The sequence below is a fragment of the Lytechinus pictus genome, unplaced genomic scaffold, assembly GCF_037042905.1.
Source record: "Lytechinus pictus isolate F3 Inbred unplaced genomic scaffold, Lp3.0 scaffold_20, whole genome shotgun sequence".
NCBI lineage: Eukaryota > Metazoa > Echinodermata > Echinoidea > Temnopleuroida > Toxopneustidae > Lytechinus > Lytechinus pictus.
The window spans coordinates 304,211-317,263 of NW_026974141.1; the positions used below are offsets into that span (position 1 = coordinate 304,211).

The 13,053-nt window shown below is 35.7% G+C and overlaps 1 protein-coding gene across 1 annotated transcript; it reads left to right on the top strand.

The window, feature by feature from the left end:
• Positions 1-5,344: 5,344 nt before the first annotated feature.
• LOC129283418 (uncharacterized) lies at positions 5,345-12,570 on the top strand. Its single transcript, XM_054919253.2, has 2 exons — positions 5,345-5,512; positions 7,599-12,570. Exon 2 carries the CDS (start codon positions 7,638-7,640, stop codon positions 9,789-9,791), a length of 2,154 nt encoding a protein of 717 aa, XP_054775228.2. The 5' UTR covers positions 5,345-5,512; positions 7,599-7,637; the 3' UTR covers positions 9,792-12,570.
• Positions 12,571-13,053: the final 483 nt, after the last annotated feature.

Consider the following 13,053-nt stretch of genomic DNA (forward strand, 5'->3'; position numbering starts at 1 on the left):
AGTGAAGATTTTTATGTTTTGCCAACATATGCCGAGTACCTAAAAACATACTTACGGTTTTATTACAGTTAAGTTTTAATCGATTTTTGCTCATCCAATTTGCAACATTTTTCAGTTCATTATTAAGTGTTCTTTCAACTACAAGTGGATTTTTGTCCGAGAAATATAAAACAGAGTCATCGGCATATAAATGAAAAGAACATTTATGAAGAGAGCATGACAAATCATTTATGAATATGACAAAAAGAAGCGGACCCAATATAGACCCCTGGGGTACACCATTTGAAATTACATATTCATAAGAAAAGACATTATTCAAACAAGTTTTAATTTTGCGATCGGAAAGATAGCTTAAGAACCAATCGAGTGATTTACCAGTAACTCCAAGATGAGAGAGTTTAGATAAAAGAATTTGGTGATTGACTAGGTCAAATGCTTTTTGTAAGTCTAAAAAGACGGCTCCCGTATAATCCCCATTATCCATGGCATGAAGCCATTCATCAGTAACCTTTGATAGTGCTGTCGTAGTTGAGTGTTTAGGTCTAAATCCTGATTGTTCAGAAATGAGGATTTGGTTTTTATTCAGATAATGCAATAGCTGTTTTTGAATGACCCTTTCAAGTAACTTAGAAACACATGGGAGTAATGAAATTGGTCTAAAATTATCAGGATTCGATTTGTCCCCCTTTTTGTGTAAAGGTATTATCTTGGCAACTTTCCATTTACCCGGTACTTTTCCTTCTACAATAGATTTATTTATTAAATAGGTTATTGAGGGGACTAATTCATTTGCACAAGTCTTTAGAATAAATGTAGATATACCATCAACTCCAACAGACTTTTTGTTTTTAAGTGTATTGATTTCTTTCAAAATATCACTTTCTTGTATCTTGTTTAAAGTAAATATATCATCAATATCAAGTACTTGAGGAAAATCTGTTAAACCTTGCGTTTCATCAATAGATACGTTGTTAGCAACACTTGCAAAATGTAGATTAAATTTGTTAGCAGTATCGAAAGCGTCACCAGTGCATGAATGGTTAGCAGATGATACATTACGATTTGATATAAATGATTTAATACTTTCCAAGACTCATTTCTAGTTTGATTTTGACATAATTTTTCATAATAATATATCTTTTTTTCTTTTTTAATTTCATAGGTGACTTTATTTCTTAAGCGCCTATACTCTACCCATAACCTTTCCTCTTGTTTAGATTTAGCTTTACGTTTAATTCGATCTCTCTGTTTCATTAAGTTGAAGAGATGTTCATTAAGCCAGGGAGAGTGTTTATTCTTTACACGTTTAGTTTTAAATGGCATATGTTTATCCACAACCTCTAGCAAAAGTTCTTCCCACCTTTTTACCGCATCATTTATATCATCAAAATTTTCTATCTCATTCCAATTTTGGTTTTTAACATCAGACTTAAAACGATTGATATCAATATTTCTACACTTCCTGAAAGTAATATATTTTTCATGGGTACCTATTGAATGGGATTTCCAAATGAGAAAACTCATAGCATGATCACTAAGCCCATTATCGATTACACCAAAAGACCTCACTTTATTTATAGAATTTGTAAGCATATGATCAATTAGTGTTGCGGAACCGCCCACTATTCGTGTATATTTAGAAGTATTAATTTGTTCTAGCGAATAAATACTATTGATTTGATTGTATTTCAAAGTCTGTGAATTACTCGGGCGTTTTAGATCAAAATTTGCATCTCCCATTATTATTATTGAATAGTTAAATCCACTAACAAAAGATAACATTTGTTCATAGTAATCGAGAACCGCACTATGGGAATTAGGAGGTCTGTACCAATTAACAAATATAATAGGTTGAGTGTTTTTTAAATGAGTAACAATCGCTATTGCTTCTATCGAGGACAAAGAATCATGCTCTAATAGCGTAAATTTTAAAGTTTCGTGGATGTAAATTGCAACTCCACCTCCTACTCTATTTCTATCTTTACGGATTATTTCATAATTTGGTATAAGTACCTCACCATCATTGATGCTATCATCTAATCTCGTTTCATTAAGTGCAAATATGTGAATTTGATTGTCAATGAGAATTGAACGTATTTCATCAATATTCCTCAATAAGCTTACAACATTTAACTGCGCAAAACGTAATCCCTTTAATGATAACTCCCGATATTTACAATTTCTTTCGTCATGTCCAACAAATGGTTCACTATAAATCGGTAGGTTTAAAGTATCAGAAGTATCATTATAAAAAGGTAATTCTTTCATTATACATTTTGGACATTTCCAATCTAAGAAAAGTTCTGAATCATCATTATAAATCCTCAAAGCAATGTTGACACAAGAAATATGAACCCATAAATTGCAAGATGTACAAAGTAGCCCCTTTTGGTTGTTTTTCACGCTGTTGTTACATATAGCACAAGGAAAACGCCTATTCATTTACAATGATATAGAAGAAAACAAAGAAAAGAAAGAAAAAAAAAAAAAAAAACACTAAAAGAAACCTCAAGAATCCCCAGACTACAATTACATAAAATTCAAGAGTAATGATAATGAATGGATTGAATGAAAGTTAAAATAAAAGTATCTTGGTAAGCGAAATGTCGTTTTTCCCCCTACCCTTGCCAAGTGTAGTATAAAAATATTTCTTATTAAAAGTTGTTATCATTGTCCAATGAGAGTAAAAGACAAAAGTCCTCCATAAGACTGTATCTCAATAGATACTCTTTGCCATTACAGAATAAGACTGAGTAGAACAGAGATATCGTCATGCATGTTGAACATCATCAGATATTAGGATGACCTATAAGCATGTTCAAAACGTTTACGAAGAGGTAATGAACTCTATCTAAGTAGGTCAAGTAACAAATACCCATTATGAACATCATATAGATGGTTAAACAATCTGATTTGGAATCTAGATGGACGGTATTATCATTGTCCAATGAGAGTAAAAGACAAAAGTCCTCCATACGACTGTACCTCAATAGATTATAACTACGTGGAACATAATTTAGTTAACTAAACATAGTATGTGTGTGTGTGTGTGTGTGTGTGTGTGTGTTCGCGAGGGGGGGAGTGGTCAATACACACAATAATCACTGCTTGACTAGAAATCGATCAAGCAAATAGACTCTACGATTAACAGGACAATGGACTAAAATGCGTAATAAAGAAGGAAATCATTTCTCAGACGATGGTAAAAACGCCACTGTGACCCTTTCTTATTTTACTGAAGAGCTTGGTGGTAGATGTGAGCAAGGCATTTAATCAAGGGTGTTCTTTCATCCTACTTTCAAATTAATGGAAATGCTATATGCAGTCTTGGTATAACTCTGGGTGCGCTTTTCTATATGGGGGGGGGGCAAGAAAATAGGAGTAGTCGGCAGAGATTGCTAAAAGCGTAAAAAGAAAGAAACAAGTTTATAAAAAAATATATTGAAATATCTCCAAAAGGATGAGACGTTTTATGGGACTTTGTACCAAACTTAGAAACAAAAATAGCAATACCACATCTAACAACAACAACAACAGCAGCAGCAGCACATGGGCGTGGTGATCAAGGGGTGGGTAATGTCCAAGAAATGCAACCCTTTACGAGATTATTACAAAAAATTCACCAAAATCCAACCCAAATTTCATCGATGTACTCCAAATCCTTCAATTCCAATTTCAACTTGCAGAAATGACATCCTCGTTAGCTCATTCGCTTCGCTCCCTCGATCTGTAACATTAAAGGACATGTTAACCCAAACAAAGAGTGACGTTAAATATAAATAGAAAAATCCAACAAGCACAACACTGAAAATTTCATCAAAATCGGATGTAAAATAAGAAAGTTATGACATTGTAACACTTTACTTAATATGCACATCCTGGTCAGTACGCAAATGAGGGGACTGATGATGTCATCCACTCACTACATCTTTTGTATTTTATTATATAAAATATGAAATATTCTAATCTTATCCTCATTGCCTAGTGAAAAAACCATTTAATTCCTCCCTGAACATGTGGAGTTAGCAATGTAGTATGTTTCAGTCAAGTTGGTCCGTATTGTCATATCTGTAAAAAAAATGAAATATTGTATAATTCAAACAATAAAAAAGTAAAAGAAAATAGTGAGTGAGGGACATCATCAACTGTCTCATTTTTATGTCACTGGGTTGAACATATCACTGTTTTGTGAAAAATACGCAAAATTTTAAAATGTTATAACTTTCTTATTTTACATCCGATTTTGATGAAATTTTCAGCATTATGCTAGATTGATTTTTCCATATTTATTTCAATCAACATTTTGTGGAGTGGACTTGATTCCCCCTTTCTTTGATTCCGAAAATAAAACAATAACATTGCATGACAAATCACAAATTAAGGACGAATTCAACTTTTTTTTTTACATATCATGCATATAGCTTCAAATCATAAATAACCGGTGTGTTGGCTCAGTTGGTCTCACAACCGGGAGGTTGGGGGTTCAAACCCTGGCCGCGTCAGACCAAAAGACGTTAAAAGATGGGAGTTGCTGCTACCCTGTTTGGCGTTCAACGATTAAAGGGATAGAGCCTCGTCGATCTGGCGCTGCACAGCGGCTGCCGGGCCCACGATCAATTGGGCAAAGCAAATTTTCGGAGTATTTCATTTCATGTCTATTTCGAACAATAAATTATGGATTTATCATTTATCATACAATTTAACAAATTTTATCACAAATGAACTACTTTTTAATAAAAAGTTCTAGTAATGCCTTCTTTACAAAATAATTCGTTTACGAACCCCATATCTTATGAAACTGGGTTATTTTCAAATATACTTCATCTATACGGTGATAAAAAAAAAGATGTTTGATAGAAAGAAAACATTGCATGTGGCTTTGCAAAGACACTAACAAAGTACAACTCGCATTACAATGTTTTTAAGATGGTCAGATCTAACATCGAGTTTTGGGGACCTGGGTGAGTTGAGTCAAGGGCAGAGGGTTCGTGTTTACATACTTTTGAATATAATTCATTATTAATAGCTAGTACCTCATTCATTATACAAGTGTTTTGTCCATGAACACTCACCACCATGTTATGTTTCTTCGTGTGCTTGTAAAGCACCTGGAATAGCGGTTTTCATCATTTGTTTTCTAACTTTTCTTCAAAGGGGCACAACCTTCAAATCGAGCAGACGACAAAAAACGCACTATCGGTATCGTGATGATCGCGATATCCGTAACCACGCGTTATTGATTTTCTTTTCACCCTAATAAACCACAGACCGTCAAATAAACCCATACAATTCTATAGAGTCATCTATTATGACAAAAGGTCGACCCCTGCCTCAAAAGAGGTCCATATTCAATAAGATCCCAGTCTCTTACATGTGTGGTGGTACGTGCGGGAGTGTACTGTGTAATGTAGGCTATACGACTGCTCGCTCAGTAAACACACACCTCCAAGCTCTGGATACCGAGACAAAACAATTTCATATTTCTTACGCTCCTTGAGACCAGCTAATTCATGTAAGTAGTGACAAATGTTTGATGTGTTGTGAAATTATATGACTGATATGAATATTATGTAAATATATATTTTTCAACAACATGATACGGGATTTAGGGAAATAGTGCGTCCTTAGTTACCGTGCAAATATAAATGTCCCATTCATTTTGTAAGCGGACGTTTCTTGAAAGTCCCAATACATTATTACACAAAAAGACTAAGAGAGTATTTTACATGTATTTCTCTCCTTTGACTGAACACAATCCCGTTCAGTGCTTTACTTTTAAACGCCCTGCCTTCCAAGTTTAGGGAAGATAAATCTGAAATCAAATAAAGTGAATGTGTCATTATCATAAAGAAGTTCGTAAGGTAGGCCTGTCTTCTCACTAAAATGTTGGACAATTTCATTGTGTAATATGAAAGTCGCGAAGGAGGTATTTCACATGGTGTACATGTAATAATCATTGGTATTATTTGTCAACTTGTGTTCAAGACACAAATATTATTACATTGAAAATTTCGATTGACGATGATTTTATTATGATCGTCGTGTTCACTGGCCTAACTCGTAAAGTGATAATATTGATAATTATGGTAAAATTGTCAATAATTTGTATTAGCTAATATTACTCCAAACTAATTTGTTTTCTTCTAGTTTTGATTTGTATCGACATACTACTACTAATAATAAAGATTTAAAAAAGGACAGTCAATACATCAATGATGATGGAGGTGCTGGTAAACATAACGATGATAATTAAAATGAGTGTATGGTTGTAATGATGATGATAATATAATAATTTCAATAATTAGAATAATCATAACTATGATGACAGTAAAAGCAATAATAATAAGTTTAATAACCATATGAATAATTACCGTAGTTGAAATATATAACAATGCCAACAACAGTATTCACAAAAGGCCCAGAATGACGTTTTACAACATAATATTCCTCATGTTTAACATTTCTAAAACATGATTGACTAAATGTTTAATGGTAGCATTTTCAAAAGTTTTCTCCAAGATATTTTAATATGTTTCATGAATAATATATTTTCGTGTTTTTGATATCTTAATAACGTTACCAACTTACATTTCAATTGGTATTTAGAATATCATGGCTAAACGTTTTGTTAAAAAAATATTTTGATAATAACATGACCATTAACATTTACGGTGGTTTTAAATACCTTTTGGTAAGCTGACATCTTTTAATATATAATGTTTGTATTAGAGCGGATAGTTATAGTATTACATTGATAGGCAAGGTAATATTCATGATAAAAATCATTACAGCATATGGTTTTGAAATTTACACTACTAAATTTATTTCGCGTGGTTATTCATATCATCTATAACCTCTTATTGTGATGTTTACTTTGTGTTTCGAGTTAAGAAAGAACCTTGGACCATGAAATATGTTTCATTACACGTATCAGTGATAAATGAGTAATGGCTATCTTTGTCATATTTGATCAAAATGTGGATACACAATACCAATGATGATTTGATAATAAAATAAAAATGATTATAAAGATACCAATATAAATACTGTACGACCCGGTAGGCATCATGAATGCCATATACAATGGGACAAAATATCATAATCATAAAATAAAATATATACACTGTACATGCTGTACCTACCCCATTAACTCCTGAGAACTTAATAAAAGGACTAGTTTGCCAAAAAAGAGAAATTAGCATATGGTAATTTTCACATAGTTATTGTTTTCTGAAATCATTCCAGAATTTCCACCAGGTCTTTTCGAACTTATTGCGAAGCATGTAATAATGCTCGTGAAATGAATTTTTGTAATGGTTTAATTTCCATGTAGAGCCACACAAATTAGATTTTCCTAACCTCCACAAAGTTATTCAATCTCTTTGACACAAGAAAGAGTCGCAATTCGTGCGTAACTAACGATCAGTTTTATGAAACAACTAAACTAAATTCTTTGTGAATACTTTCACTTGTGTAATGAATCAACGTGTCCTCACTTCACCAAATATCATTAATCCTATGATTGCAGTTTGTATCATCTTAAAAAAGGCGCTGTATAAATCTAACTGTCATTATTATTATTATCATCATTCCTTCAGATTTCGAGATGTCTTGAACGCCGGGCCTGATACACTACTATGCTGATTAAAGGAAGAGCAAGTCCTAGGACAAGCTCTCGAGTTGATGTCCCCCAGCCAAACATCAGCAGACCATGCCGAGCACCACCTCCAGAAGAAATACTGTCCTTCGAAGATGATGTGGTCTTCGAATGGTCAAAGAGCATATCCCCAGACTTCTCAGAGTCACGAAAGGCACGGATGCAAGCTGAAGAGCAGCGCAAGACGACAGAGAGTCTCTTCCCAGGATTGCTTACTGAGGTCATCGATGATTCTTTGTCCCAACAACCAACCTCTGGGTCAGTTCCAACCTTTGGCTCTCCTGTAGTATTTTCAAGTCTGTTCGACCTAAGGGGAAGTGCTGATGATGTCAACACACGAAATGCATCGCGCTGTGAATCAACGAAATTGTACTCTGGAGTTCGGACCTTTTTACCAGACCGATGCCAGACTGCTCCCCCTTCCAAACATGTTGATGGTGAAGCTGAGAATGGTATGAACGGAACCCAGGTTATTGATATGGCAGCAAAACATGAAATACAAACACGGGAGAGGAGCAAATCCTGTCGGTTGTACGGTGAAGGTGCCAAACGGCGTCCAGATGCTTCGCAATCTAGATCAGCTCGCAAGGTTCGTAAACCAAATGAGGAGCGTTACCTCATGCGGAGGTATCGGGAGAGACCATGTTCTAGAGCTGAAAGTTATATGAACGAAGAAATATTTAAATCAACGAGTGATTTGTCTCGAGAATGTTGCGACGTCCTTGGCCCAAGACATTGTTACGACTGCTCCAAGATAACACAGAGGAACACTTTCGTTGACCGCAACACCTCTTCGTTCCCAAGCATTCACATGACACCAAAAAACATGTCAACAATCACCTTGGTTCAGAGACTCTTCCCAGAGTTGAGCCAGTTGGACATCCTGGAAGGAGTAGCTGATGGATATATATCATCTCGATCGTTTTCTCGTGATAGACTTCTTGAACTTTGCGAGCGCAGGAAAGCGGATGCTCGGAAGAAAGAGATTAGGGAAAAGTGGAAGGGTGTTGCCAAACGACGGATAAGTGCGTTCTCTATTCCAGACAAGCTTCATTTCTTCAGTAACTTTACTGATTTGAGAGCTCAGATACTAAAACAGCGGGGGAGCTACACGGGTATGAAAGATCTGGTGTCTCCCGTTAATAGTCTTAACACTATGCCACCTCCAACCGAAATTGAACTCATCATCAGGAAAGAGGAGGACCGTGAAAATCCTGCGAATTACTTCTGCCCACCACTCATGACGCGCGAAGAAATCCAACGACAGAAGAGTCAACCGCGATTTTACGCAGGAGCGAAGCAAGAATACAAACTTCCCGACGCTCCCCCTCTCACAGACATTCTCCAGAAATCAACTATGACAATTCGAGACTTGGATCCCGAAGGAACTGCCAAACCCAAAGTAGAGAGAACAAAACCTAGTGGCCCACGCATTTGCGGAATGGGTGATCCCAAAAGAAATATTCCAAACGGTGGATCCTTTGGTGGCAGCGGTGGGATGTTAAGTAAGACACCCGGGAGATCGCGGCCTCCAAGATTTGGGCGACCGGAAGTGGGCGGAGGTCTTGCATCTCTCGCGGCATCGTCATCATCATTCACAAGACCGCTGCAGATGGAGACGCTGGCTGAGGACGGCAGCCAGAGTGAGCGGGAAGATGTGATGGAGGAAGAGGAAGAAGATGATGAGGCTGGTAGAAATGAGATGGAGAAAGGGGGAAACCCCCTTAGCTATGAACAACGGCCTCATCCTCGCATGAAACCTCATCATAACACAGGGTACAACCGAAGTAGTTTCGGTGATTTAAACGTTGAGGAAGAGGAGGAGGATGAAAGCGATAACATTGATGGTCAAAATGAAATGAGGATTGATGAGGCAGTGGAAGACGCTGACGAAGATGACGAAAACGAGGAAGACGCGCTTGGATATATTACACATGGGACCAGAAACCTACAATTAAGTAGCAAACATGGATTGGGTAACACGGCTGGACAACATGATGAAACAGGGGAGCTTTACCAGACATCAAAACGGACTGGCATTGAAGGGCACCAAGAAAAGGAAGATGAAAATGACTTTGAAGTAGGTTCACTAGATGGTGTCTCGCTGTCAGAAGATGAAGTTGAAGAACTTTGAGCTCATCATCTGAATTTTACATTTCAACGGATGTTCAATACTTCGTTATTTAATTTGTCCGTTTGGATTTGGAAATGTTTACTCTATCAACTTTGGTAGTCGTGTGAACTTTTGATCAGAAATATACTACAGTCACTCCAAACCCGCCGACTGTATGCCATTCAAAATAGGCTTTCATCCCCCTGGGGGTCGGTGACTGTACCATGATATCACGTGCAGGGTTAACGCACAAAGTGTACCGTGTGATGAAATCAGTGTTTTTGTCTTGCCAAGCGAGGATAATTAATAAGAACTAGATGTGTTAGGGAGTGTTGCAAGAAAGCATCTGCAAATATTATGTTGTAATTTTACATTTATACTTATGTCAATTCTATCTGTAGCAAATAATATCACACTGCTTGTTTCAAGAAGCAGATTAGTAATCAATTGCAAATTTGCAATTAATTTCAATACTTATGATTGATTTAGGGACTGAAGATGGACTTGCAATTGATCGCAAGTTTTTAGCAACACCTCATTAGAAAAACATGTAACTATACAGTGCGTATAAAAAAAAAGTTTACACTTTCAAAAAGCCCTGGGAATTAAAAATGTACAAAATGTTGGTATTTTTTTCACTTATAATTTTGGGTTTGGGTCTCATCTATCCAATAAAAGTAAAAGTTTTGACAGAATGTTACACTTGAGTGAGCACTGTCCATTTTTGTAAAGCTCGCAGAAATGCTTGTTTTCACGCTGTGTCAAGGGGAAAGGACGAAATCAAACTTACCCTGCGAAACATTTTTCATACATTTCCCCTGCACTTTTAGTCAATTGAAATAAAACGGATACATTCATGTATTTTGTAACAATTTTGCAACCCACATTGAAATTTTAACATTTAGTAAGCACAATCTTTACCCTTTTTGTGCCAGCTGGATCTGAAAATATTACTGAATCTGAACAAAAGTTTATACCAGACATCTCCAGCATTTTTTCACTAATTTTTTATCATTCAAAGTGGGTTTCCATTTCACTTGTTCATTTAATACTTGTTTCTCCACACTTTTCCCAAGCTTGACAATGATTAACTAAATGAAAATCAAGCCTAAGCCATTTCATGTAAATCACAGCTCAGTGTAAAGAAAATAACGTCTCGATGGCCTCGGTGTGTGGGGTAGTGGGGTGGGGCGCAATGCATTCTTCGAAGTGTTTTAGGCAAGGAAACAAGTTTTAAAAGGTAAAAGATATCTTCAAATCAATTTTATTAGCTAAATACCACGTGTTCTTCATGAATAAGGTCTATTTTTATTTACATAACTATTCCAAAGTTCTGCGCAAATCATTTTTCACTAACTTTTCAAAAGTAAGTGGTGCTCACTCAAGCGGAAATATTTTTCGACAGTTATATCGTCATTTGCTGAAATGGATCTGTACAAACATAACCAATGTTAAAATGTGGAAAAATCTTCAGGATATTACAAATGTGTAATTTTACAGGATTTTTTCAAAGTGTAAACTTTTTTTTGATACGCAATGTATACTCATTCAGAATCATCTAGTAAAGTCATGGTTATTTCCAGGCGAGGATAAGTTACAAGAAATCGATTTGTGAGATATATTCAGAATTATTTCAATGTTACAGTTAATTCAGTGGAACCGATTCCAGGTCGATCCAAGTTTTTACGTTATTACCAATGATGTGCTATCGGTGGATGTGGAATCGGTTTTGTTGATGTGACTTTTATGTATATCGACCTTGTGTATCAATTCAAGTAAGCCAACTACACGTAAGCGGACATGATGCTTGAAGATGATTTACTAATTACTCTTACAATTAAGAACATGTCTCATGTGCAATGACTTCGTTACCAATTAATTCTTGTCTAAGAAATGGAAATGCGTTTTATGATTATTCAAATTTCAATCAGTATATTTGGAATATAAAAGTAAGAAGGGCCGATAAATATCTTATAAGAATATGTCATGCGAAAAGCAATTCCTGGGCCTCGTAGCATAAAGGTTACCATTATGGTAACTTTTCCAACCAACAGTAACTCGCATGGAATTCTTGGTTCTGATTGGTTGATGATCATCGTTACCATGTTAGTTACCATTAGATGGTAAAGTTTAATACCCGAATAGTAACTTTTATGCAACGGGGCTATGTAAATACAATAAAGCTATGTGTAAGCTACGTATATTTTAATGTTCAGCTATGTATTCTATTTTCTATGACAGCGTTTAAAGCCCACTATGCGATCCGTTGCTATCCAAATTTCAAAGAGATTGTCATTACATTTGATATGAGCATTCCAACCAATAAAATCTTAGCGATCATCGTTCATAATAGTGGTAGGACAACTGAAATCGAAATTCAGTTAAGCTCGAGTCTCCTTGTTGGAATAAAAGCAAATTCAATTCCAAATCGATGACGTCACCATCGACTTGAAGCCGATTTGGACATAACTCTGACCACAGGGCTTGCCGCAACGTAAAATTAAGATTTGTTATTCCTAACATTAGGCAAAACTTCATATAAAATAAATGTTACTTCTAGGAACTTTAACATTTAATACAAAACGCAATTTATTTAAAAAAAATCGTATCGGATCGCATATTGTGCGCTGAGCTTGATAAATGGGTAACGGTAAGATTGTCCAACTGATGCACCGAGTGTACTTACTTTGATTTCATATTATAAGCTATTATTTCTACACTGCATTGACATTCTCTTTCAGCTCTTTTAATTGTGACTAGCATATCAAACTGTGTGACAGGGGCGGATCCAGGATTTTCCAAAAAAATGAAGGTCATTTCGTTCACATAAAATTTGACAAGCAAAACAAAAGGAGGTCCTCACTTGTGTATTAACTACATATTCCCATTAAAAATACATGTTGTGACTTTCAAAGGCCTGGGACACACTTGTGTAAGAACCGATTATCTACATTAATTTCTTTTAATTATAGTTCTCAAAGGGGGAGAGTACGGGTATAAGAAGTCTATGATCTCCTGGAATGTAGTAGACTGCCTTGCATTTTTTTTTCAGATTAACCTCATCATATACTTTACCCACCACGAGTATAACAATACTAATGCCATAAAATTGAAGTTTTACCTCTAAACATATCCATGTTTTGTCAAAAGCGCTCCGAATTTTCGTCATTCTTTAGGATATATATTTTTGGCCCGCTCTGCGTGCAAAATTATAGTCTGCGTGCAAAATTCTGCATTATAATTTTGCACGCAGAGCGGGCCGAAAATTTGGGGGTATTGTCTT